Raw genomic sequence first — 27,870 nt, forward strand, 5'->3', positions numbered from 1 at the left:
TTAAGATTTGAACATTTAATATATGTTGATTGTTCTACTGTGAATAAAATATGGGTTTATGAGATCTGCAAATCACTGCACTCAGTTTTTATTTACATTTTATACACCATCCCAACATCTTCAGAACTGGGGCTTTACTGTGCTCATATGCGCTCTTTCTGAATGTGTAACATATTATTAATTCTTCCAGAAAATAAACGTGGGTGTTGTAGATACCTGTAGTCAGGGCTGGGCTGTCCATGGGCTGGAGCCTATCCTGTATTTACGTCAGACAAACGTCATTTCTCACTGGGCTGTCATTGGTTTATATCGTCTCATCGGTTCTCTTGCAGTGGCCATATTTGTTGATGTGTCATATCAAAGTGACTGACTTGTTGTGCGATCAGCTGGTAAGGCAGGGGAGGTTCAAAGTTCATTTTTACCCCGATTGTCTCCACATCGAAGCACACCATGGGGTTTTCCTTCTCGGTGGGTAACTTATAACAGCCTTTATTAAGCTTTCTTTGATATTTATGTTCGATGCTAGCGCTAGCTGCGCTAAGTCAAGCATGAGATGATTGGATTGTACGAGCTAACACAAGGCTTATCAGTGTAGCTTAGCTTTCTAGGCTAACTGCCCGCTTACAGTTTGTCAGTCTGTAGTTTAGCGTTAAACCTATTGTTAGTAGCTATATTTTACTCACAGGGTGTTCTATGTCGTACGCCAGTCTTTCTTTTCCTTTCGTTTTCATAGCCCTGTCAAGGCAAAATCAATAGCTAGCGAGCTAAAGCCATCAAAGGTGTTGCTAACGTTAAATGAAGCGAAATGTAGATTAATCAGCAGTAAACACAAGCGGGACGTCGGCCTGCTGCTTACAGCAAGCTCGGACACTTAACGGTATGTTTTAATAAGACTGACTGCCTACATTACAATAACTCCTGTGTTATTGCATGGCACCCGTCACTGGAGCATCTTCTGCATTGCATCTGTTAAAGCTGTTGCGCTTTTACTGCGTCAACAGAAGACGCCGTTTTGTAACTGCAGCCTTACATTTATGACTGCAGGGTAATGGTGAGCTTAATGATTGTATGTATTAGTGTAAATAACATAAAGAAACTGCTCTTAGTTGGTATAAGAGCAGTGCTAGACGATGGTATTGAAAGAGGTGGGACAAATGAGGAGGATTTCGGGACATGAAACAGAAAAGGGGCGTCACGATTACACATTGTTAAAGGGAGAATAACTTAAAGGATCCCAGTTATTAATAATCATAGTAATGAATAACACGGTAAATGCTGAGAAAACGCTATTTAAATAAAAAAAATTGTAATTTAAGGCTTCAGACTCAGATAGGACGGCTTTGTTTACTAACCTTAAACCATTTAGAGCAAATCTGCTAGCAGACACATTTTCTTAAATTATAAACTGTCTTTAATTTCTTTTTCTCAGCCATTGCTGTTTTATTTCTTATTCTTTACGTTGACTGGAGAGTATGCACGAGTCCCTTCGAAGTGTAATAAAAAGTGAAAGTGAATGAATTCATTAAACAGGATGTTTCTAATTGTGGGACTTCTGAATGCATGTATTTTGAAAGCAAGTTCAGGCTTTGCAGTAATCGTAAATGCCTATCTTATGTGTGTACCATGCTCTTCAAGCTGTATCTCACCACAGGTTTTTACAGGTCCACACCCCTTTGTGTGTGTCGCAGCAAATGAGGCTGTATGTTGGGAAATTCTTTGAGTTTAGGCTTCCTTTTGGTTGCATAATAAACTACAATGAGGAAATTTTAAGCTTAACAAGGAAGGGAAAACATGATAGTAATCCAGGTGCTGTATCTGTGACTTAAAGGAATTTCAGGTTGTTCACGGAAAAACTGCTGTGTTGGTGTGAATAAAACAAATAAATAGTTTAGGTCTGCTTCCATTCAGTCTTTTTTTTTTCTCTCTGTCACACAGATTTGAGTCAGAGGAGGACCTGGGTACACCTCAGTCCTGCTTCAGATACATAAATGATGGAAGGATCAGAGGTTCAGTCCTTGACGACGGCATCACACCAGATGAATCTCCTTAATGTCAACACGTCTAATGCAGACGAGGAGGAAGAAATCTCTCTCAACAGTGCACAGGAGGCGGAAACCTGCAGTCAGGCAAAAGATGAATTGCAGCTTGACGGTGAATCAGTCAAGACTACAGCACTTGCTGAGATGGACACAAAGACGGAACATGAAGCTCAAACATGCAGTCATGAACATCCAGATGTGAAAGAGGAGCCTGTTGATACCAGAACTGTTTTAGTGGAAAGTGGGAAGCCTCCAGAAAGTCCTTCAAATGAGAGTGGTAGCACTTTGGTAGCCCCAGTACCTACTGTGGATGTAGTAGAAAACTCTCCTTCTGTTCTTAAAGGGACAGAAGATACCGTATTGACTTTTGATGCTACCATTCCAAATGGCAATGAACAGCCATCGCTCTTGGTTACAAATTGCCCCACTGAGCCATCACCTGCTGAGGATAGTAGTTCAGCTGAGAGTCCATCATCCTCTTCTGTCCATAGCACTTCCAAAAACTCACCCACAGACTCAACAACAACCTCCGGTATTTCTAATGGACCTTCTACCCCGATCTCTGACACCTTTAGCTCCTCGCTTGCTTCCAGCCCTCAAACCAGTGCCAAAAACCTGTTTCCCTCAAATTCTTCTGCAAGTCCTTATGACACTGATTGCAGCCGAAAGCTTATTTCTCAGATCCAGCGGTCACTGTCACAAGAGTCACTGCTAGATGAGCTTGAGTCTGAGCTCTTGGCTTGTCAGCTGCCGCATGGTGACGATAGAAGTGAGCGGAAAGGGAGCTCACCTGTCAATGGACTCCCCACGGACCAGGAGGGATGCATGGTAGTCTTCGAGAAGTGTGTGCAGTACAAATATGCACAACAGGAGAAGGCTATTCAGAAGTAAGTTGGTATTTTCTACATATTCATATCGCAGGTCATTAGAAAGTGCCATATTTACTGTACTTGACTTTTAAATGGGATCAGTCTACTCATTTAATGTTTTTTTTCTTACTTTGAAAAAGCAGACATAGGAGAATAATTATGTCAAAACCTAAGCATTAATTTTTGTGATGAATACAGAGTATAATCCACAGATTTTTCCTGTCCCGCTATGCCTCTTGGCCTTAATAGCAGCAGTCAAGATTCTTTTAGAGATTCAAAAACTACTTTATATGGGCTTGACCTGAATTGAGATTGTGCGTGCTCTCTTGTTTGTACAGGTTGCTTGAGGAAAACAAGAGACATCAGGAGCTGATCCTGGGTATCTGTTCAGAGAAGGACAAAATGAGAGATGAGCTCAAAAGGAGGACAGAAACAGAAAAGCAGCGCTTTGCCACCATTACAAAGGTTAGTGTGCCCCTATGCTTTCTTATGTTGTTCAGGGTTATATGGAATTCACTGTTTATGATATAAACTCAAGTAATGAGGGGGAAAACTTGGTCAAAGTCAAGCATATTCCAAACTAATAGGCCATATTTATTTGGATGTGTCATCAAGTTTTGTTCTTTTTCCAAGAGACTTATAAAAAATGGTAATGGAAGCACATTAACCAAATGATTTTTCCATCACTGAGAAAATTTTCCACTTCAGTGTTTTTAATCTGATTTCTTGTCAGACATATCAGTATTCAGACATTCATACAAGTACCTTTTGAACCAGATGCAATTTTTTCCTGTTGGATTTGTTGGGTCAAGCTGTGTTCAAAGCACCACACTGGAGTGCTGGCGTATATGTTTTGTAAGGACATGTTTTTGTGGTTTTTACCAAACTTGGCAAAAATGATATTCAGATCAAACCTCACCAAAGTTATCTTGTGGAGTTTTGCTTTTCAGTGGTATGAGTCTGTTAAAAGTCAATTGAAATTGGCAAAGTTGTGAGGTCAGCAATGCTTTGATCTGTCAAATTCAACCTTGGTTTTGGCACTTGTGATGGAATGTGACCCGGTGCATTAAGCAAAATACAAAAACCATGGACACACCTGATGCTTTTAAGTTGCTGGGATGGATATCTGAGCACCTTTCTAGTTAGAGAACAAGGGTACATTCAAGAAAATAATTAGTCTGTTTTGTATTGTTTAAAATGGGAGAAGCAAGCCTGTGTAGTTGTACCCTTCACTGTCACATATCAGTTTGATTAAAAATTGGAGTACAGCTGTGTATAACTGGTAAACAGGCGAGTCAAACAAAACAGCCCGGTGATGTGTACTGATTGCCAACATTCAATGGGCATGAACATCATCATTTGTGTGAATTCTATGCAGTTTTTAATATCCCGCCTTTTTTGTGGTTTCTCCCACCACAAAAGCTTCTTACAAAGCTTACCCACCTAGCTACAACTACAAACATAAAGTGCGTTTCTATTCATCGGGCTCAGTTAAGCATTGCTGTTGCCATGGAAGCAACAATAATTGGTTAATATGTTCTTAGTAACATGGTTTGTTTAAGCACTGCCCTAGCAGACAGACAGGAGTAATTTTATTATTACACGCATCCAGTATATGCCTGGATCATTTTTGTCCAGCAAAAATCCAAAATAATTTCATAATTTTGTTTACTTTTCAGAAATGTAATAAGAAAATAAAGACTGCCATAAAACAATCAGATTAAAAGATTATATTTCAGGTAGAAGAGGCTCTCGTCTGTCATTCGTCATTATTTTTTAATGGAGTATTTCCATGTTTACAGTACAAGTATCTAGAGGGGTTGAAAGCCCTGACACCGCTGTCTAAATGTAGTTATTCCACATTCTGTCTCAGTTGTCACCCTGCGTAGCAGGTTATCCCAGGTGTGGCCCAGACTTCAAAATTGCCCAACTAGTTGATTACACTGTCTATTCCTGTTTTTGCAGTTGGAGGCGAAGGTGAACGAGCTGCTGAAAGAACTGAAGGAGTCGCGGGATAAACTTGTTCACCAGGAGCAGTCAGCTAAAGCTGCTCTCCAGCAGATGCAGAAGGAGACAGGTTACCGGATTGAACAGGTACAACTGGAACCTATTATTCACCTGCATCCTTGATAATCTGGTAGCACAAATTAGCTTTGCCTCAGTCTTAAAGTTATGTGCACCTCTGCTCTCGTTTCTGTCTTATCAGTAGGCCAGGTTTATCACAGTTTTTACATTTTTTAAAAAATGTTAAAGGGAGGGGGGGAGTATATTATAGTTCCACTGAGTGGTTGGATTGGGGGGGTCACTATTGTTGAAGTGTAGGTAAAATGGTTTTCTGAGCTTCACAAGATATAACGGTGCACATTCCTGCCACCAATTTTATGAATGCCTGCTGATGGTGTTGGTGTTATTAATGTACTGACAAGAACTAATGTTACAGCATCTGGGCGAGAGATCGCATAGTGAAAAAACAGCATCTCAGACAGCTAATTAAATTCAAACCACAACAAAGCGCTCTGGACTAGTCATTCACATCATTCACAACAGTCAGGGGCTTTTTTTGTATGTACTCTGTTTATAGAAGAAAGGTTCACATTGTGTAATAATGCACCTATTTGCTGAATAGAGTATAGGGGTATCAGGGCAGGATACATGGCAGCACATAAAGCAGTTTTCCCCTTGCTATAGGTTCTAGTTTGAGATATGGCTTTCTAAAATATAAATGTCAATGTCACATTCTCTTCTAAATATTTTTGTGTTAGTCTTTAGATTAAAGTACTTGCTGAAATGGTTAAAATGAAGTCTAACTACAAAAATACTCAGGCTTTTGTATTCTCATTTTCTTTCAAGCTGTTTGCGCAAAACTAGCAGCTGAATGTTCAAGGTCTTTGCACGGCAAACTCTTGTTATTGCAGATTTAATCACTTGTTAAACGAATAGTGCAGGGAAGCACATTTTCATCCAACCATTTGCACACCTGGTTGAAACCATGGAAGGGACTTTTCTCTTGACAGTTTTGTCACACTTTACAATTTTTAATTTCACTGCTCAATGAGCAGTAGGGGTTTGATTTTGCACTTGGTTGTCTCTCTTTAAGCCCTTCTCTTGAATCATTCCTCTCTTGTACTAATAGTGTGTCCCGCTCATAATCAGCTGGAGCCCCCGAGGATCAAAACATTTGGTATTGTTAATCTAAAGACGCTTTGTGCCAAATAAAAGATAATTTCTTTCCTTTGAGTTTCCCCACAGTGGTTGGTGGACCCGTGTGCTTTTGTACAAGAAAGAAGGCATACACAGCCTTTCTTAAATTTATAATACAATTTTATAAGGTTCTCCTGTGCAAATACACGCCATCCCAAGTACTGTGCAACAAATAAATAAAAGAGTGTAATCAGCTGCCTTTCAGAGGAATCGCCCATTGACAGACTTCAGCTCCATCATAAACCACAGCGGGTGGCAGAAGCCTTTTTCTCCTCTGCAGGATGCATAGCAGCACACAAAGTAGTTTATCCACTTGCTGCTTATTCTTTTCAGAGCAAACCTCCAGCATCCATTATGTTATTTTTCCTCCACACATTATTTTAGATGTTTAACTGTGTTAGCAGAGCCTGTCCTACTATCGTTTCAGCCATACACACATCAGCTGCTTAAATGGCACATATTTATTTATCAAGCTTTCACTGACTGAATGTGTCTTCTTTGGTTCCTTGATACCATTTCCTACCATTTTTTAAAAAAAAAAAAAAACCCATTTTGTTTAATTACGTTGATGAATTACTGAATCATTTTAAAAAATACAGTTAAGCCCTTGTTAGTGTAAGAAAAGAAAAATATGGGAATTATAAAAGCCTGGGAGCGTTACTGTCCTTTACTAAATAATAAGCTAATAAATTGCCTTCAATAAGGAGCAGATTTTTATTTTTTTTTTAATATAGCTGGCAAATGGAAAGCTTGTTGGCTCCATTTGTAAAATGCTGACATGCTGACAGATGAACAGTGACAGTCCTGAAATCTACCCCCACTGCATCTGGGGAGGGTGCATGTGTTTCTCCAGCTGTCTGTCACTTGTCCAGGTTATGGAAGGCAAAGTAAGGTAGCTGATAAATCACTGCCTCAGCCATCTGCTGTTGGACAGTTCCAAGAGAAACGTCAGTTGTTTTTGTGATATGTATAAGGACCTAACAATACGAGTATCTCAGTGATCGAAGTGTCAACTGAAATCTCCTAATATTAAAAAAATAAAACTCCCCAGGTGAATAAGAAATGTGATGAGGCGAGGCAAGAGAAGGAGACCATGGTGATGAAATACGTGCGGGGTGAGAAAGAGGCCCTCGACCTGAGGCGGGATAAAGAGAGTCTGGAGAAGAAACTGAGAGAAGCCACCAAAGAGGTGGATCGCCAGGCCCTGCGAGGAAACCAGCTGGCTCAGGAGAAAGGTCGGCTGCAGCAGCTGTATGAAGCAAAGGTGACTATTTTATAGTGCCTCTGTTTTATAGAGAGAGTTTTGTATTTATCTATTTGAACTCATTTAAATTCAGCCTAATTTGCCACTAGACATAATAAAAAAATAGACATAGCTTTTGCTTTGAATACACAGTACTTCACAGTGAAAATTAGATCACATAAGCGACCTTATATTAGTTTTTCAGTGAAGCGAGCATTGTGTGGGCGATAGATTTATTCTTCCTACGGTGGTTTGCAGATGTAGGACCCTTTTAGAACTATCAGTGAGAAACAAAAAGCAGGTTTTTTAATAAAAGAAATGTTGGCTCCCAACCAAATATCTGTTTGCTGATCTGTCCTTTGAACTGCGTTCTTAGGAAGGGGAGGTTGGCAGGTTGACTCGAGATGTGGACAAACTAAAGGAGGAGATCAACTCCCATCTCATCAAGGTCAAATGGGCCCAGAACAAGTTAAAGAGTGAGGCAGATGCGCACAAGGTAATGTAACTTTTGTGTTTATTTTTTGTTATTTTATTAAAATTTAATAGTCAATGAAGGTAAAAAAGGAGGTGTACAAGGTTAATTTGACCTCTGTTGCATATATTATCCTCAGGATTTCGATGATATTATAGAGTGAGCATGTGCACCTCAGCATGCTAGAGCCAAATTTTATTCAAAAATTAAAATGACACATTTACATGACTACATGCAGCTCCAGTTTTCAGAGTATGCCTTACCCATATTATTAAAACAGCATTCCTCTTCTGGTTAATGTTAATTTCCTTTTGTTTAAAGACCGGTTGTTTGTCAAAGACTTTCGCCAGCATACAAATTACATCTCCTTCAGTCATTTTTGTCTGCAGACACGCCATAAAAAAACATAATTAGAGGCGTCTTGTGAGTCACAGGCAAAATGAAATGGGGTGAAAATGGTACAGTAATGGACCTGCAAGAAAATCATCATTAACATCATAGCTATTTTTGAGATCGTCTTATTACAAACTAATGGTTTTATTTTTGAAGTGACTCCAAGCAAATATGAGGCTATAAACAGAGGGGAAATGGTAAAAAAAAAAAAAAGTCGGTGGTTCCTGAAGGTCGCAGCTGTTGAGCCACTTTTCTGTGTGGTTGACAGGTATCTGTGCATCTTAAAATTGTGCTTTAGTGCTATAGTACAAAAGCATATTTGTGTTTATTTGCAGGAAACTAAAGACAAACTGAGAGAGACCACGTCCAAGTTGGCCCAGGCGAAGGAAGAGACTGAGCAGATCCGCAAGAACTGCCAGGACATGATTCGAACATACCAGGTTTGTGATATTTAACACAGGAAAATAACAGATTGCTCAAGACCATGGAAGAAGTAGATTTTCCCAGAATCAGTCTGAATAAGTGTTTATTTGTGCATGATTTGTATCTGTCACTGCAATCAGTTGGCTTACTTTTGAATAAATGGCCTAACCCAACACAAAAGTTGATCTTTAACTATAACATGCTATTACGCGTGCAGACAAAGACTGCATGACGCTATTGCCGCGGCATTGTTCTTTTCATAGAATTTAAAAATATGCTATTCAGTAACAACTGAACTAGAGCACGACCGATTCTGCTTCAAGAGAAAAGCATTTTTCATTTGTACCTTGTGATGGTAGCAAAGAGCTGTGCTAGTCTCTGTCTCTGTGGTAGAAAGATTATTACCTTTTTTTTAAATCGCAGACAACAGTGTCAGCATATCACAAAGTAAGACTTAAAAATAAAACAATATGACATAAACCACAAATGGAAAATCATTACTGGCAGTTATTCCCTGTTATTTGTGTCTATAAAAATATTTTCCTTCAACTGAGACCCCTCTTTTTTTATTCTTTTTTTTTTTTTTAAGGCTGTCTTTTTACACTGTATTTGACTTTTCTCTTGCCCTGTTTGTTTTTTAAAATCTTCACTGTCTACTCTCTTTCAGGAATCAGAGGAACTCAGGTCCAATGAGCTTGATGCTAAACTTAAGGAGACGAAAGGAGAGCTGGAGAAACACAAGCAGGAACAAACAGACCAGTTAGAGGTGAAACTAAATACGCATACACAACACATTCTCAGAGATGTGTACCCAATCCTATCATCCACTTTGCCCTCCTAAGGCAAAACATAGCATCTGCATGTCAAGTTCAGTTTACTACATTGCATTATAGCATTAGGATTTTCACTGAATAAGCAGTAGATTTGTTAGATTGTGTTAACAAGAGTTGAAAACTGAAAAATTGGGGAAAATGTAATAATAACACAAAAAAGAGAATTATAACGTAGAGAATAAAAATAAAAAAAACCCTCCCCATTTTATTGAAGATTAACTTGTTAAACTAGGTTGCTAGAAGGAGCCTTTGACACTGACAAAAAACAACAGGAACTTTAAATAAATTGGTTACGTTTGTGCACTTAGTTGATAATGAGGTTAAACTGCATAAAACTAAAGATTTGTAACTTGTGTTGCTTTCTTTAATCCTAAAAGTTGGATGTCTGAGCTGGGAGAGACGTCATCCTGAGTTTATGTTTTGCAGTTATACTGCTTTTTCACACTGCTGCAATCTTGGATTATGAAGTTGGGATTGGTGGGGCTTCTTTGACTTTCCAAGTGAGAAATCTAGCTCTGCTTTTTGTGAGGATGCACTGATTTTTATCGTGTAGAGATCCCCATATTCACTCCTGGACAACGATTGATGCAAAACGGCAAAAACAATAGTTAGTGGGTGACATAACTGTTTGATGAATGAAGGTTTACTTTTACTTGTGAACTCAATTTCGATTTTTATCTGTGTGACGAGGCACCAGAAGACAAAACAAACAATAATTCAAAATTGCACATACGCTGTGATTCGCCAAGCCATTATTCAGCCTTTTATTGATTGTCGATGCCAGCTCTTCTAGTAAAAATGTTTTTGGCCTGTTTTTCTCAGTTTGAGAGATGTAATTGCCTTAACTTGGACGAGATAACAAACTGGCATTCGCGCTCCCCGAGCAGACATGCCTTACACGCAGGCACAAACGTGGACTCAATCCAAACACAATGGCCTGTTTTTTGCTGCTTCCCGCTCTAAAGGGAAATGCACTTTAAAAATAAATGGCCTAGAAATAATCAATATGAAGCTGTGCATTTCAACAACAACTCAGGATACATCACACATCTCCTGTTTTCATTCTACAGCCTGTTTTGTTTTTCTAGAAAGTCCTTAAAATGTCTGTGTTTAAATGAGATGGTCTTAGATTTACATTTTGATGGATTTAAGGTGGCAGATGTTTTTTACATTGTTTTGTTTTCTTCAGGGGTCTGAAATTTGATCATAAAGAGATTCATCCAGTTAGGTATTATGTCAGAGATTTTATTCTTCCCAGTAACTGGAGAGTACATTGCAGGGCCATCACTGATACTGTGTGGAAATAGTTTTTAGGACAGGGTTTATCATGGATGTTGATTTTTGGCAGATGTCACTACTCTGCTGATGAATAAACTGGTCCAAGCCTGTGTTTATTTTAGTATGTGTGTTATGCTCAAGTGATGATGCATCTCAGTCATAAATAATGCAAGTACAAAGTTTCCATTGGTTTTTGGCTATAAAATTAGATTGGAAAGGATAAATGTAAGAATCAACAGTAGAAAATTTACCAGCATCTCCATTACTGCCATGTTGTCGTGGTTACCACAGACTACTAATAGCTTCTGGGAAAAGTTGACTTTCAGTAGCACTGGTAATGGCTTTGTTAAAAAGATGGTCATTGCTTTCACATGCTTAATTAATGCATAAATAAAGCAACTTTAATGAACAGATTACTATAACACACACAGGTTGCCCAGGAAGGCTTCTGCATTAAAAATTCTGCAACTGTATGATTTTCTTTTTTGACCGATAGTTGCATTGCTTTGTAAAACCACTGAACTTAAGTTGTAATAATTAGTCAGAATTAGCAGAGTTCTGACCAATGTTATTTATAGACAAATATGCTGGCTAGTATTTCAACATCACTGAATCACAGAGTTTCCTATTTTGAGTATAGTGTGGAAGTGAAAGCAGGTGTGGCCCCAACTGCATGTTTCATTTGCAAGTCAAACGACCAGTCCTGGTGAAAAATGACTCCATAGTCGTCTCAGTAGTACTGGAGGGCAGGGTATTGTTATGCACTGATTAGATTTCAGAGGTTTTTGGGGCCAAATAATAGGTTTTCTAAATATAAAGCATGAGTAACAAGGGTCTGGTGACATTAGGGTAAACAGTAATTGGAGACTGGCAGGGCCAGAATTATTGCAACGTGTGATCTTGTTGACTTTGGCAGGTCTATGACCACTCGCATTCAGTTGCCATCTTCAGAGTGACAAAACGGCAATAAGATGGAGTCTGTTTGGTATCAACCTGAGGTTGAATGTAGTCTGTAATTAATCAGCAAATGTTGCAAATCTGTCTTCTGTAAAACTGTTGCAGTCTGTATGCACAGAAATTCACATTAAATCCAGCTCTGAAAAGAGCTGAAAAAAAAAATTCAGAAATTTCTCCACAAATAGTGACATTGTTGCTGCAGGATGCAACACGATATGGCACTCAGCAACCTTGCTTTTATGTAGGAAGATGACCAGAATACAAGCAAATGTAACCAGCCAGTTATTTGCAGTCGGGGTGTACCAAATAGGTGCTGCAGAGGATTTGTGCTCATTATTGTATGCGTTTTTAAATTAGACTGCAATTATTTGCAACTGGATGGCTACATACATAAACTGGCTATCATGGTAATCATCTGCATAGCAGAATAATATTGCTTTAGAGAAGTTTTTATAATTGTTTTTTTTTTTTTTCTTTAAGTATTGGTCCCAGGACAGAACCCTGTGGAACTCCATAATCAACTTTTGTGTATGTGAGTTACCAGACTGAACAAAAAGAGAGGAAAATTTGTTGGGTATTCTTTTGATAGCTTATTTTAAGAGCTTATTTTTACAGAAGCAATGCAAAACACAAAACAGTGGTTGCATATCTAATGGACAATCTACTGCATCTGGCAGCTACACCGGGTGAAAGCCAAAGAGCTGGAAGACCTGAAGAGGAGCTATAAAGAGGCCATGGATGAGCTTGATACGCTACGCACAAAGGTTTGTTCGACATACAGGTGTTTAAACATTGGCACACAGGATATCTCCAGGTCTTCACTGCAAGAAAGTTGTGTTATTCTTTAGTTAAAGTGTCTGGAGGATGAGCGTCCACGGTGGGAGGATGAGCTGACCAAGTACAGGGAGATCATCAACCGGCAAAAAACGGAGATTGGCCGCCAGAGAGAAAAGCTCGAAGAGGTGACTGCACTTCAGGAGCAGCATCAATGGTACAGCCACACACTCACCCATATAGGAAGTGTGATGGGACACCACCGCACACTGAACAGAGCAGTTTTGCATATGTGGCATCTGACAGAAATAAATAAAAGATAGCACATTTACATAGTAACAAATATTGAAGCACCATCAACTAAAGGGCCTAACTATACTTAATGCACAAAAAAGTGACATTTGTTATTTCACTATGAGCAAGCATGTTTAGTATAAGTTTTTGTTTTGTTTTTTTTTGTTTTTGTTTTGCTTTGGACCTGTATTACCATGCTGACATGACAGTTTTTTATAGAAATGTACAGTTTGTAATATACTACCTGTTCTTCTTTTTTTCTCACTCAACTGCTTCATCAGAGCATTTAAAGATAGAGCAGAGACAGATATAGCATAGAGGGCAGGAAAGGGACTCTGGTCCCTGTGTGGGTGTGTGACTGTGATGGCCATGTGAAGATGATTTAATAGAAAGAAGGGATAGTCACAGTAGAGAAAACTGAAACATTTTTATATTTGTGCAAAAGAAAAGGCTTACCTAAATAAGCAATGCAATCCATGTACATTTAATTATATTGAACAGTTAAAATGTTTAGCTTGCCATTATTATTATTATTATTATTTTTTTAGTCATTGAGCCCATTTAAAGCCCATTTAATGATTTATTTATTGTTTTCTGGATGTAGCGATGAACAGGAAATCAAATCACTTCGTGATGAAGTGGATGGCCTGACCAATCAAATGGCTGACCTGCACCGTGATGTACAAGGCAGCAGAGAGCGTGAAGCTGAGTTACTGGGCTTCACTGAGAAGTTGAGCAGCAAGAACGCTCAGCTTCAGTCGGAGAGCAACGCACTACAGTCTCAGCTGGACCAGCTAACTAACAACTTCACCGAGCTTCAAGGAAAGCTGGAGGAGACCAACAGGCTGCTGGAAGACAAGGTTGGCGTACTCTGAATGCACTATCTGATACAATGCATTTGTTGATGAGATGAAAGATAAAAATGATACTAAACTCATTTTTGTCTTTGTTTTTCTTCTTTTTTGAAGTTGTTATCAAATTGTTTTGGTTTCAGCGTCTGCTCACGTTTCCTGGTTTGATTAAAGAAAGATTGAAATACATTTTCTAATCAAATGTTTGAATCATTTTGTAGAAGCAGAACTGAGAAAACATACAGTGGATCACTGTGTTGTTATAAGTAATGACATTTTCCTGCTCGAAATTCAGGAGAAAGCCTTAAAATATCTTTTTAATTTTGTTTTTAAAGCAAGCAGCCATTCCAATATATATTACTACTATATAATTGGTGTTATTACATCATTAGTCTTTTTTTTTTTTTCTTACACCATTAATCCTGCAGTCACAGCAACTGAAACAGGAAGAGGCGCTAAGACGACAAGAGGTGCAGAGTCTGCAGGAGGAGCGGGCAGCACTGCAGACGGAGGTGGCCCAACTGAAAACCAGAGTAGAAGAGCTGAGGGATGAGCTGGTGACTCAGAAAAGGAAGCAAGCTGCTAATATCAAAGACCTCACAAAACAGCTAACACAAGGTCAGATACCCTAATGTATTTATGCATCTCTTGTTTTTGTATAGAAAGTCTAGAATAATAATAAAGGTTGGTTTGAAAAGGCAGATGATTTCTCAAACATCTATCATGGAAAATGGCAGCGTCTCGGTTGTTTAGTGCTTTACACATTTTCCTAACAAGTTAAAAATCCCGAGTTCCATCTAAGGAGAAGACCGGTCTCAAAGAGATCTGTGCAAATCAAACCCACTGTGACAAACCCTTTGCTAACTGTCATGAAACAACAGAATAACTGTAATATAGAGAATTGTATCATTTCATTGAATTATCAACCCTTCAATAGTTTTGTCATTCATATATATAAAGTACTGCAGAAAAGTCTTGATTCACCTCATTTTTCTTTAGTTTTAGCTTCCAGGGAGCCAGCTTCTCGTCATTTTTTTAAAGTAGTCTTAAGCAATAGTTCTCCAGGCTTATCGAAGGGCTTTCATAGTTCTTTTTGGACATTTGCTGTGACATTTTGCTCATGTTCTTATTTTTTGGTTCCAAAGATAACACCAGCAAGGAGATTCCCAAAGAGCTATTAGGTGAAATATTGGCATATCTCAGAATGGTGTGCAGTGTGTGCTTTAAAAAATTTGAGGATAAAAGAAGAAGTGCAAGGCCTGAAAAATTATCTCCATCAGATAAACATTATTTGAAAGTCATATCCTTAAGAATTGGGGAAAAAAGCCAGCAAAAACCTGACACATGTATCTGGCCCGTCTTCTGATTCTGAAATCGCCATCTATGTATGAAGGACTTCAGGAGACAATGAGTGTCTACAGCCTACAGTGAAGGCTCTGTCATGATTTGGGAATAGTGGTGTTGGAGATCTTGTCAAAACTGGTGGAATCATGAATACAGAAAACCTTCAAGAGATTCTCAACACAATACCATCTGGAAATCAACATGACAATGATCGCAAAAATAGTGTCAGGGCAATTAAAGTATACCTGGATAAGAAAACAAAGAGGAACACTATCACAGAGTCACATAACGAGGAGAATCTGCAAAGTGATTGATGAGTGTACAGGTGGATCCCTGCTGTGGTTATACCTAACAGGGTGAGCCAGCTTCCCTCGCCTCTTCTCTGGGAGCAAAGAAAAACCTTAGAGCTGAAAGTTCAGCACTTTTATGTTCTGTGATCAATCCTTTCACTTTCAGCTGTCTTGTAGGCTAGAGAGGACATTTTTCTTGGCAGAAACAGTAATTTTTCATCAGTGTAGCAGTTACACTTAATCAGCATAGTCATTTCAAGCCTTTGTTCAACCTTGGAAGGTTTGCTGAGCCTGCAGGGTTCTTCAAAAGCAACCTGTGTCATGTTTATTCAGGTTGAATCCTTCCGAGAGTTCAGCTGAGCTGTGATGCTCATTTTCATAATATTTAATTGTCAGTGATGTTGATTTTCACAAAGTGTCTGTGACAATGACATCTTGGTATTAGTCACTTTTTGACAGTTAACAAATCTTTCTTTTTCTCTAAAGCCCGAAAAAGGCTGGAGCAAGTTGAGAATGGAGGGTGCGAACGGGATGCCAGCAGTATGGGCAGTCGCTCCAGTTCCTCAGGTACTACTCCAAGATTTGGTTAGTATTTAACACCTAAAGTTGTAATTTTTTATTTTTTGCTATTGGGCCTTTCAATGGGATAGATACTACTACTACTACTACTTCTTCTTCTTTTTCTTCTTTTTCTTCTTCTAAAAAACCCCCCAAACATTGTATCTAGTCAATGTTTCATACAGGAAAGCAATATTTCACAGCTTATTCTTACATGATCAAAGCCACATCAGTGAAAATTGTTCATTGGTGATGTGTGTCTATCCCCTTGATGCTCCAGGTTCTTTGAATGCACGTCATGGCGGCAGCAGTGGCGTTGAAGAGCGGTCACCAGAGAGCCAGTCGGGCCCTTCGGTGGTGGTTGTGGACAGTTTCCCAGAGGTCGACAAGGCTGTGCTCGTTGAGCGTATCGTCCGTCTGCAAAAGGCTCTAGCTCGGAAGCAGGAGAAAATCGAATTCATGGAGGACCATATCAAGCAACTGGTGGAAGAGATCCGCAAAAAGACCAAGTGAGTGGGATGGACCAACATAGAGGAAGCAGAAAACGGGAAATGACACAACTTCTTGCATCTCTACCTCTAATGTTTTGGAATCTTTTTGATTGTTGCGTGCTCAAGCAGTACTTATGAATAAAGGTTTGAAATTGACAGCAGTCCCAGTGCAAATGCACAAAAGTCTCAGATACAGTGTTTCAGGCTTTATGGCTTTTATTTAAAAGATAGCAGTAATATTACAGGTTTGAGAAAATGAAACTCTCTGCAAACAACCTCTGCCTTTTAAGAAAACTAACAACTTAAAGTAGGATGTGTAGTCTATGCTACGTATACGTTCAGTTCTTTTTATTCACTTTTTAAACATCGAAACACCCTGACCAATATGACAGCTAAGCTCTGAGCGCTGAACGTATCATATCTCATTTCATAACTTGGTTCGACACAGATTTTCCAAATGATGAAAGGATGCTTCAGCTGACCTTGACCCCCATACAGACAGTTTACGGTGCTCTGCTTCCTTCTTTGTCTCACCCTCTAATCTTTTGATCCTAACCCATGAAGGCACTGACTCATTCATGACAAACTTCGCTGAAATCTATTTATAGTCTGAGCCATACATGGAGCCGCATGTGTATGACTGCTTAATGATGCTCCATCCATATTCATCTCCGTCACCTGCAATGAAAAAGCCAGTGTAAAGGACGTTTGGACGATATTAATCTCATCGCATTGTTGCGTATTCTACATTTAAGGCCTCGCAGTCCATCGTGTGCTATACTGGTATACTAGGATAAAATGATCAATGAATATATGTTCATTAAATCTATATATTTGTTTTTGATATGATATAAAGCTAAAAAAATAGGATATTTAAAAAGTCAGAAGGTCTCAAAGCTGAAAGGTAAATAACTGAAGTCCTATAGTTCAGCTGTACAGTTTGCTAAAGTTCTGCTTCAGTTTTTTTTTCTTTTCATCCATCCTACTTGATTCTACTTGGATCATCTCTGCTTTCCCACTTCTCATTTGTTTCCCAGCCATAAACTCGGATTGAATCCATTAGCCTCAACCTACATTTAAGAGTTAAAATTGAGGACGAATCCCACGGTTGCGAAGCTAAATTTAGCTGTGTAAAATCTCTGCTAAGCACGGGGCCGGGTGTGGGAGGGTTACACTACTCAGAGCAGGGATGTAAATTTGTCCTTTTTGCCTTTCTGTCCCTATCCCTCCAGGACAGCCCGGTGAACACTGACAAGATAGCTGTAAGGCCGAAGCAGGTGATGAATAAAGAGACTGATACATAGCGGCTAAATCTTAAAGGGTTTCAGATAAAGGAGAGTTGGTGGCTAATCTTCGATACCACATCCATGACACTTGTCATAATCATAGCAGTGTTTTTCATCTTTAAGCTCACTTTTGAAAGTGGGAGGAGCCTTTCTGGGTGCCACTGGTCAGGGCTGGACAATACGTTTTACATTTAAAATCTATTCAAAGTAGATATTTGATAGTGATACGGTTTATTGTTGCAATCTAAAACCCTTTTTTCTTTAAAGCTGCATCAGTGCAGTCCACTGCAGTCCCAGTGGCCCCACTAGCTCACAAATACGCCTGCAACACAGAGAGAGACACAGTGCCCCATTTGAACAGTTTGAGCCCTAAACCTTTCTTATAATTATCCCATGAAGGAATATGCAGTGGGGTCTGACTTGAGTGAGTTTTCACAAAGTCCAGTAAAGTGTTCAGGTGTCTAACAAGGATACTCATCGCCTAAAATAAATGGTGTTTTTCCAGCCTGGCGAACTCACGTGATGCAGTCGATCTTCTGTTTTGTTCTGCTCAGAAAAATCAGGTCTGAGCATCGTCTTAAGCTGCCCATTCTCTCGATATTGGCTAAAGTTCAGTTGTGAAATCTTCTTATGGCTTTAATGCAGGATCATATTTGGTCCATATTGCTTAGTCTTACAGTACCGTTGGTCTATTTTCTTTAGCAACTGTAGCTGTAGATCAATGGTATTGTAGTATTTTGTTTTTCTAAGCCAGACAGAACAAGATTCTGCAGAAACCATATTGTAATGACTGAAACCTGCGGCTACAGTTAAAAAGCTGTAGCATTGCTACAATATAATAGTCTTGCAGGAGCAAAGAAAAAATAATTGCGAAACCAGAAATGGTCCCTCCCACTTAGCAATTTTATCGCTACCTGGTGATTTGTAGATGTATTTTCACTCATCACGCAGCCTTGCATTATGTTCCCGGAGTGGCTTGTTGATGTAATGTGTGTAGGAAGTCAAAGACGGGTCAGTGTATAGAGTACAGTATATGTGATTGGAAGTAAATGAGCTAAAACGAGCAGAATTAGCAGCAGCATCCTTCAAGGGCAGTGATGTCTTTCCCTCAACTGCCACACCTGGTTATTATGGCTATTAGGTCTAAATTGGCTGTTCATGTGACTTGAATTAAAATGATACTGTTGAAGACCAGATGGGAACAAAGCAGGCGGAGGCCTTCTGCTCAGGAGGTGTTGATACCTATTTATCTGGAGAGCACTCTTTTCACTCCACTAAGGCTGCGATCAATGATAACTGTAAATCAGAGGAATACAGGCTCTGTTGCAGGCTATTGTGGGCCCACACTGGTGAATGGGTTAAGTATGCATAATGGGACGCATCACTTCAGGGATATCTGTCTCATTGCCAGTCAGGGTCATATCTTAAAGTATTTTTGCTGTTGTCATGATGTTGTCCCTTCATATTTTCTGGATGAAGGATTGTGTTATGGTTTATTGAGATCTCATCACATGCATTTGCATTTACTGAGCAGGTGTACTTGTTGTTGTACAAAATGAAGCTGATTACTTCCTGCTTATAGCCTCCATGTTCTGAATACAGACCACAATATTTTTTTTTTTTTGTCCGCTTTCTTTCTTCCGACCTTTGAAGTCCAAAGTTTGTAATCTTAAGAACTGTGGTTTCTTAATTGAGCTGTTGTGCCACCCTCACGCTATGCATGCATGACTCGCTGCCCCTCTTTTTTAGAAGGAAAAAAAATCCCTTTGAGTCTTAGATTCAAAATAATAAGTCATTGTCATTCTAAATTTCTGATCTCTTCCCCCTGCCGACCTGTGCATGCCATTGAGCACATCATGTAGCCACATCTTTAATTTCTGTCACTTTTTTTGTTTTTACTAAACACTGTCGTGATGGAACTGGGGTCCTAATATGGACCCTTGCAAGGCTAGTCTAGAGGTAAGTTTAATTTTATGTCTGTGGTAGCCCATGTGTTTTTCTGTGAGTGTGGATGGGGATATTTTCTGGTGGTGGCTCTTTTATGATACTTGCAGAGCTATTATCCATATAATTTTGCACCCATGTACTTATTTGCTTTGCTAGATTAGAATCAATACACCATAGCATAGTTTGAGGTAGATGTTCGCTTTCCTTATGTGTTAGATTTACATTAGCATAAAAAGCACATGCATTATAAAAGAACAGGAGCAGGACCCATCTCTGAGTATGGATGCTTAAAATGCATGTTAAAAACAATCTCTCTTTTCTGTTTATGCAAACATTGAATCTTTTCAGTTCGGGTTGAATTGCTGGTGCTTTTGCATTTTTTTACAAATGTAGGCTGCTGCATGCTGATTGGTACCTGCAACTCGATTCACCTATTTTAACATGGGCCGTTAATGCATGTTATATTAATGAAAATATCACAGGCATGTTTCCGACCCTTTTCACCTCTTTCCCAACACATTCACATAAATGCCTCTGCGAACAGGAATAATTAAACAGTGGGCTCTTCTTGAATCACTTAGTCCCCCATGCATGTCTAAATCTAGGTGTTTAACACTGAAAGACACCACTGGAGGTCAGTGTAATTGACTAGAATGGATCCATAGCTTGTTGCAGACTGAAAGATGACTGATCTATAAAGCTCCTCATAGCACAGGATGATGTTTTGTACTCATTTCCATTTATGGTTCTGTGTTAATTCCTACTTTGCATTTTTCATAAATACTTAATGAGTCTTGGTGGCAGTAGTGGTAGTTGTGTTTAATATAGAAATAGAAGCGTTTTAAACACTGTATTCCTATCTAATGAATCTTTTTAAAAATCTCGAGTCTTTCAGCTTTTATTATTTTAAGTGCCCCCTACTCTGAGCTCATCTTATAGCTAGCCACCCTGAATTTGAACTACACATTGCTAGTTGATAGTTGAGTACTTTAGGTTTATGGTTGGATCGACAGCGGGTTACAAATATCGATTATAGTACTGGGTTGTTGATCTTTTCTCTAGGACAGTACGCAGCCCTCTTCAGCTATCTGCACTCCTTTATTAAGTGATTGGAAAATGAAAGGATACGGATGCAATTGGAAAAGGCCTGCGCATGTTTCAGTTTTGATGTCTAAAGTCTAACTCAAATATCTTCCCTCATATGACAGCAGACTTTAAAAAAATGCTAACATTTTAATCTCCCTACCATACTTAACCAGCATCTTTCGCTTGAGCTTGCACTTTGCATTATTTTCTCTCTCACTCTCTGTCTTTGGTCACATATTGACGGAGGGGGGGAGTAAGAATGTAGGCGGCAGTAATGAATTGAAATTCAGTGGCGGCTCTCTATGGGTCTGGTCTCCTCTAAATGGAAACACTTGCTCCTCAGTGTTCGCTGGGCTGCGATGGGAAAATTGAACAACAGGAAGTTTAGAGCTGTTAAGTTGATTAATTCTCTTCTTTCCCTCTCTGTGACACAAACATAGCTTAACCTCGACACCATATTGTTACTGTGATGAAAATGTATAATGAACATGAAGATTTATCTCACTTTCTCATACGCGCATGCAGGCATGCCGGTTGATTAATTGAATCCTGGTCGGCCGCTCTTACGCCGCGTTTTCATTACCTTTCCTTCTCTGACAGGCACAATAATATTCTTTCTAACTATGACTGAATGTATCCCGCGTACATGAGTGCAACAGCCCATCCCAGTGGGATTAGTATTCTTGTAATGTCGGCTGAGTTTTTTTTCTTCTTCCTTTTTTGCTGCTGGAAATGGTTTATTGCTCTGCGGGAGCATGGAGAGCTCCTAACTATGAAATCCCACTTTCTCAATTTTCTTCACTCAGCAGTCTCCAGCCGATGCATTCACTTTATTCCCTTTTACTTTTTTTTTTTTTTTTTTTTGAAGCATGTGGTTTGACTCATCTCCTCTCTCTTCATCCCTGCAGAATTATCCAGAGCTATGTGCTGAGAGAGGAGACAGGGGCCCTCTCATCAGAGGCATCTGATATTAACAAGGCCCACCTCAGCCGGCGGGGAGGCATCATGGCTTCGCTTTACACCTCCCACCCGGCAGACAGCGGGCTGACCCTGGACCTGTCGCTGGAGATTAACAGGAAGCTGCAGGCCGTGTTGGAGGACACGCTGCTGAAGAACATTACACTGAAGGTAAGGCGTACCCCAGCAGGCTTCATCGCACCAGAGTATTCCTCTTGAAATGCAGAACAACTCATTTAAACGCAGTGATGATATTGATGACCAGAGCAGTTTCCTTTTGCAGCCTTAAGTTGCTTTTTAAAAAAAAATTTTTCTAAGTATTTTATTTTGTGATTCGAGCGGATAATTAATCAGCCGTGCGAGCGTCACGCTTCACCTTTGGAGCGACGCAGCCTGATGTGACTTCATTATCAAAGCGTGCGGACACTGCAATCACCATTTTAATCCAACAAATCTAAATATAAAAATGTGAGTTGATGTCAAACTGGTGGATTCACAGTTTGACGCATCACAAAACACTGAAAAATTATTCACATCAGCATTTCTAATTCATACAGCTGCCAGCGTAGCATTTCCCCTTCTTCTTCATTTGCACAGATCACGCTCGTGCTTGTAAAGGTGTATTCTGCTGCGTTCGTGTTTTTTATTTTAACGGTTGGAAGAAGTTTTTGTGTTTCTAGCGTTTGTGTTCTTGTCGTACATTAATCTCACACCTCTGTAAGCCCTGGAGACTGCAGGATGCCTGGCTCGCTCTGCTTTAGCGCCTCTAGCACAAAGTTTCACACTGAGATATTTGCTATTAAACTTCTATCATCTCGACATCTTACAAATTATTATTGCGTTAAGTTCAGTCAAATTTCTTGTGTATCTCTTATGGCATCTTTTCATTGCGTCGTTGCCTTTGTATTCTGTTTAATGGCAGGAAGCAAACCGCGCCACACAGCCAGTTATTGTCAATAACCGCATGTTGTGAAACCACCATTAAAAATAATGTGATAAAGGGTGAATGTCAGACCACCTTTTCCCTTTCGTTAAGTGGCGTTATGTGATATTTGGATCGCTCTTCGAAGCTTCAAAGCCAGCCACAGCATGCATCGTATTGTCTCTGTGAGATATTTGACAGGCTGACAGTCCTGCGACGAGCAGTTTGTCAGCTTGACATAACTCGAGACGACACGTTGAAAGTCGTAGTCCAATTCAGATCAGAGCCTGCATTATTGATGCTATCGCTGAGCACAGAGACTGTGGCCTACTGTAACTGAGACATGTATTCTTTATTCATAGTTGATTTAAGCCTCATTTAATGGTGTCCATCCTCATTTAGTGTGCTGAACCTTTCGGTCTTTTAATGCACTTAGTAGTTTCTGACTTGTTGATGTCGTATCGATCAATATTCCTTCTCAGGTTTGAAACTTGAGAGGGGATATGACATCATGTAGAGGCTGGATGTGGAAAGTATTTATTTATGTCCCCTTAGTGGACACGATCAGACGTTTTTTTTGGTTTTTTTTGTAGTTGTTGTTTTTTTTTAAGATTAACCTTGTTAAGATTGGCATTACCCACCCAGCTGGAGTGTGGATGTATTTATCAGAGTGCTGCGTGTTGACCTTGTTGTGTATCTATGTTGATTTGCTCATATTTATTCACATTTCGTCGCTGAACATAAAGCTTACAGCCTCAATTTGATTTTGTGGATGTAACCAGCAGTCACAACCCAAAACAACATTAGCCTGTGATTGTGTGGCGTTTCTCCATTTCACTCTGTTTTGCTCTCCACCGGCTCCTGAGGGAAATCTCTCTCCGTGGCTTCTGAATCCTCCAGAGCCGTTCAGTAGGTAGCTGCCGTCAGTTAGTGCAGCGCCGGGCTTGCAGTGAGTTTTAACAGAGGTCATTTATTTAAATGCTGCTCGCTGTGGATAAAAACAAGACAATTACAGGCAATTTACCGCTGTGTCTGTTTCTGCAGTCAGTGTGCAATGCAGTGCAATGCAAGCAAATGTCGACATAGAAAATGTCAAATGTGTCTAGAATCAGTGTCAAACATGGTGGGCCAGAAAAATAAATAAATCGATAAATAAAATGACAAAAAAATCAATCTGGTGGATTTCACAACAAAAACAACAAAACAAAATATTTCTAGCGTTTCCAACACGCCCACATAAATCCAAGCAAAGTGTCACCACTCTTTCAACATGTATTGTCGCAGCCACGTTGATGTTTATGTGGGAACAAGCTTTCATAAATATTTCCAAATGATGCAGCCAGTCAGCTTCTTATTGGTTTTTTTTGTTTGTTTTTTTACATATTAGAGACTCTCTTCATTAAAAAAGAAAAAACCTGAACAAGACAATAAATTGCAATAAAATGTGGGAGTAATTTCTGGCTTTCAGACTTCTTTCTGCAGATGAAAGATGATTGGCAGCGTGAAGGAAGGAATGATGTAAAAACACTCAATGTTAAAATGACAGTAAAATATTCAGACAAAGCCATATCAAGGCTTCACTTTTACCGAGATGGATGATCCAGGCTTTTCTGATTTTTAAGCCGCCGATGATTGTCCTTCATATTGATGAGATTTGATGGCGGCAATTGGTTTCTGCAGACGGTGTGACTAATGCCCTGCTATTTTCAGAAAACATCAGGAAAATGGACAAGACAGGGGCCGGTTTTTAACAATAGAGTTATAACTAGCACACCGGTCCCTCGTGTGCCGCTTTAATGCTTCATCTTCCCTTTTGTTCTGTTTTTCAGGAGAACCTGCAGACTCTCGGGGCTGAGATCGAAAAGCTCATAAAGCAGCAGAGGGATCCCGAGGACGGCGTGAGGAGGAAGTGACACGACCGCCTCACAGGCCCGAGAACTATTTGAGGACCTCTGTTTGTTTTTGTTTTTTTACACGCATGAAGAATGAGTTGAATGTCTAAGTGCCAGCAGCCTGTTTCGTGAAGAAGCACTCAAACTCTGTTTCTGTCCATTTGGGGAAAAACAAGTTATCTAAACCTACTTGAATGATCTCTATTCCATCCATATTGTAAAACTCCCTCTATTTTTTGCCTCTGACACAACGAATCTTCCTCTGGCTCACCTCTGGATCACCCCCCACTCCCGAGCCACACCAAGAAGACTCTTAACGCCAGTCGCTTCTAGCTTGAAACTTTTAATTGCCTTGTAAAATAATTGACTTCATTCTGAATGTATAGCAAATTCTACCTGGAGTGTAGCTAAAAGAAAAAACAAGAGGCAAAGATCCTGACATTCTGACACATTAGGCTCCACAGATCTCCATCCATCATACGGTAAATACACTGAGATGATCTCATGGCCAGCATGTTCTCTCTGTCTCCAAGCCAAATGTATTATTGTTATTATTGCTGTTATTTTTTTAAAGACTGCTTCCTCAGCTTGACAGCACGCCACTCCATATTTAAAGGTAAACCTGAAGAAAACAGATCAGCCGTGGCTGGTGCAAGATTGTGAACCAAGGTTCTTCACATCAGCAAGACCTGACCATCTGTGCGACACTGCTGCTAGACTTGAAAGGAAGCAGACTGCTTCAGTTTCCTCCTGGCAGCCATCAGCAAATCCTAGAAGCAGTCCACAACGTATTTTCACTTATTTTCTTTTAGGTTGGGTTAAAACTGAGTTTTATTTTAGTACACGTGATTTCATATCTGTTATTCTTTATCACTCACTTTCCTGTGGATTTCTTTTTTTTTTTTTTGCTCTCAGTTTAAATGAATGAATACCTCAAACATTTTAGTCCTTAACCTTAGTGTTTAAACTCAGATTGTAGGCAGTTCATTAGCATCAGTTGGCAGTAGCCCATCTAATCCAGACAAGATGTGTATGTCTCGGCTTTCCGGCGTCATTAGCATTCCTCATATTTTTGGCAGATGCTCAGTGGTTGGAAACTTTTTTAGCACCATGTGTATAATATGATTTGGTAGGAGGTTGGGGGAGAAAAAAGAGACTGAAATGTTTAGGTATTCTTGTCACACTCCTCTTTTTTCTTCTTTTTTTTTTTTTTTTTTGTAGCGTCACTGAGTCCATTGAAGTAAATCAAATGTAGATGAATCAAAGGGAGAACAGAAGATCTGTAGCTATAGCTCAGGAAAGCCAACAGAAATATATCCAGGGACAAAGTGCAATGCTGATCCTATTTGTTTTTCTTTTCTTCTCTTTTTTTTTTGTCTTTTTTTTGTGTTTCTGAACGTGACTGTCTGTCTCCATGTGGTCTGTTTATCGCTCATGTCCGTGCAACAAGCACCTGTCCCAGTGTGTGTGTGGATATTTAAAATGGTGTGTGCATGGCTGCATGTGTGCCTTTTTGTTAACCTCTCGAGCCTCGTTGTGTTTACACCTTGTGTACATGCTTCAGCTGTCGGGGCTTATAGGCTTTAACCGGAGTTTGTTCCACCGAGAGGGAACGTGCGATTTGCATTTAGAGCAGAGTCTGTCAGCCAAACGAAGACGCGCGCGCGCGCACACACGCACACACACACACACCTGCAGCTCAGCATCCCCGAGCTACACACAATAATGCTTTTGTCTCTCGCTGACAGCTATTTAAGTAAGAGAGATACACATTCGCAAACACTTTGGATGAAGGGAAGAGAGCAACTCAATTTAACAATGCCAGTCTCTCTTCAGTTGGTTTGATCTGATTGCAGAAGCTGTCACAAAAGATAAGCCTCCATTTCTTTTTCTTTTTTTTTTCCCACAGTCTGAAACGGGCTTTTATGGGTCACGCCAATTCCCCCCCCAATTCACCCTGAGGCTATGTTAAAATGGACCACTATGTTAATAAAGATGAAAGTTTCCAGGATTGAGTGCGCGGAGTCTTTAAAGCCTCTCTATTTCTGCACAGAGGTTTCGGTGTGTTGACTTTTTTATTTCATTCGAACTGACTTCATTGCGACGTGAGCTCAGTATGCAAGCGTGCAGGTAGCAAACCTGGAGTTTGTGTCTTCATTCTGGGTGTTATTAGCCTTTTTTAGCTGATTTTCAGTGAAGTTGCATTTTTGCAAATTATGCCAAATTTTCATGCATCTTTAATCAAGAAGTAGGTGCTTGCTGCTGAATAAGGTGATTAACAGTCTTGTATTTTGGCAGTTTGCTTCTGGCACAGAAGCATAATACAGCCTATGCAATACAGTCGCATGGGATTGTCCAAGTAAATCCTCCGAGGCATGCTAATACGCGGCGTCTGATTTTTGGTCATAGCGTGTCAACTCGAGAGAGGCGACGTTCCCGCTGATCCAACACGATTCCACAGCCTTGAAATGAAGCCATGCTGCAGCATTGTGCGGCTGACTAAAACAAACCTCACGTTTCCCTTGATGAATATGAAAACATGGTGTTCAGTATGTGCGAGTGCCGATCTGTAAAAGAAAATGAGAGAAGTTGCCATTATTTGTTTTCCTGCTGTGCAATGATTCCCTTTGATCTGTCTTGTGGAATATTCAAACTGTGATTATATTATACATTTGTAGATATGCCATTGTGTAAAATTCTGATGAGATGTTTTAAAAAAAAAAGATTGTGGATGATGTACATACTATGTTTTCAGGGAATAAAAGGAGATGAGTCTTAAGTTCATCTTGAATGTTCTGCAGCAGTCTTGCTTTGTGCTTTTCCTCCTTCCTGTTGACACTAACATCTGTTGTCCTGGTTTCTGTTTATCGGGCGTGGTGGAATTGAGCCTAATTCAGGTGACAAAGCGATTTTTGCACCGAGATGACCTCCCTCTCAGTGACTTTTGTCAGCTTTAGGTCCCACTTCAAAAGCAGCGGTGTCAGCGGTACTTGAGGTCATGCACGTCGCTGTGCCGCTGTCCATCAAAGCAATCTTCCATTCAGAGGATTTAAAGTCCAAACTGCTGCTTCACAGACATTCTCCTCACTGGACCTGAACGGCGCACCAAGCTGGAGCACGTCCATTTAAATATAGATATAAGTCCATACATTTTTGCTAATTTCCAGAAAGCAAATAGTATTTTTCCCTTTTCGCACCTTTTTAAATATGTGGACTAAGTGTCAACAGAACTTTGTTAGGTACACCTGTTCTACTGCTTGTGAATCTAAATATCTAATCAGCCAATCATGTGGCAATGCATTTACCGATGTAGACATGGTCAAGATGACCCACTGGAGTTCTAACTGGGCATCAGAAAGGTGATTAAAGTGATTTTGAATGTGGCTTTTCTGACCATTTCAGGAACTGCTTCTCTGCTGGGATTTCCCCACACAATCATCTCTACGGTTTACAGAGAATGATCAGAAAAA

General features: G+C 39.8%; 1 protein-coding gene across 5 annotated transcripts; it reads left to right on the forward strand.

Moving 5' to 3' along the window:
* Positions 1 to 331: 331 nt before the first annotated feature.
* On the forward strand, positions 332 to 27,191 carry ccdc186 (coiled-coil domain-containing protein 186). Of its 5 annotated transcripts, none has more exons than XR_014893629.1 (16): positions 332 to 468; positions 1,936 to 2,926; positions 3,247 to 3,373; positions 4,874 to 5,002; positions 7,161 to 7,373; positions 7,729 to 7,848; positions 8,553 to 8,657; positions 9,308 to 9,406; positions 12,386 to 12,472; positions 12,557 to 12,699; positions 13,381 to 13,636; positions 14,056 to 14,245; positions 15,748 to 15,846; positions 16,100 to 16,328; positions 17,543 to 19,555; positions 21,538 to 21,674. XR_014893629.1 is itself a non-coding variant. In XM_085284607.1 (16 exons), exons 2-16 carry the CDS (start codon positions 1,989 to 1,991, stop codon positions 24,419 to 24,421), a joined length of 3,039 nt encoding a protein of 1,012 aa, XP_085140733.1. In that variant the 5' UTR covers positions 332 to 468; positions 1,936 to 1,988; the 3' UTR covers positions 24,422 to 27,191. The 5 variants fall into 5 exon arrangements, 3 of the variants coding, with proteins under 3 accessions (XP_085140733.1, XP_085140736.1, XP_085140735.1); XM_085284607.1 differs by lacking the exon at positions 17,543 to 19,555 and adding an exon at positions 24,338 to 27,191 and having other exon boundaries at positions 21,538 to 21,757; XM_085284610.1 differs by lacking the exon at positions 17,543 to 19,555 and adding an exon at positions 24,338 to 27,191 and having other exon boundaries at positions 15,748 to 15,828; positions 21,538 to 21,757.
* Positions 27,192 to 27,870: the final 679 nt, after the last annotated feature.

The sequence above is a fragment of the Mchenga conophoros genome, linkage group LG8, assembly GCF_057382185.1.
Source record: "Mchenga conophoros isolate Kocher_MC1m ecotype Shallow Benthic linkage group LG8, M_conophoros_male_GT1.1, whole genome shotgun sequence".
NCBI classification, from domain to species: Eukaryota; Metazoa; Chordata; class Actinopteri; order Cichliformes; family Cichlidae; genus Mchenga; species Mchenga conophoros.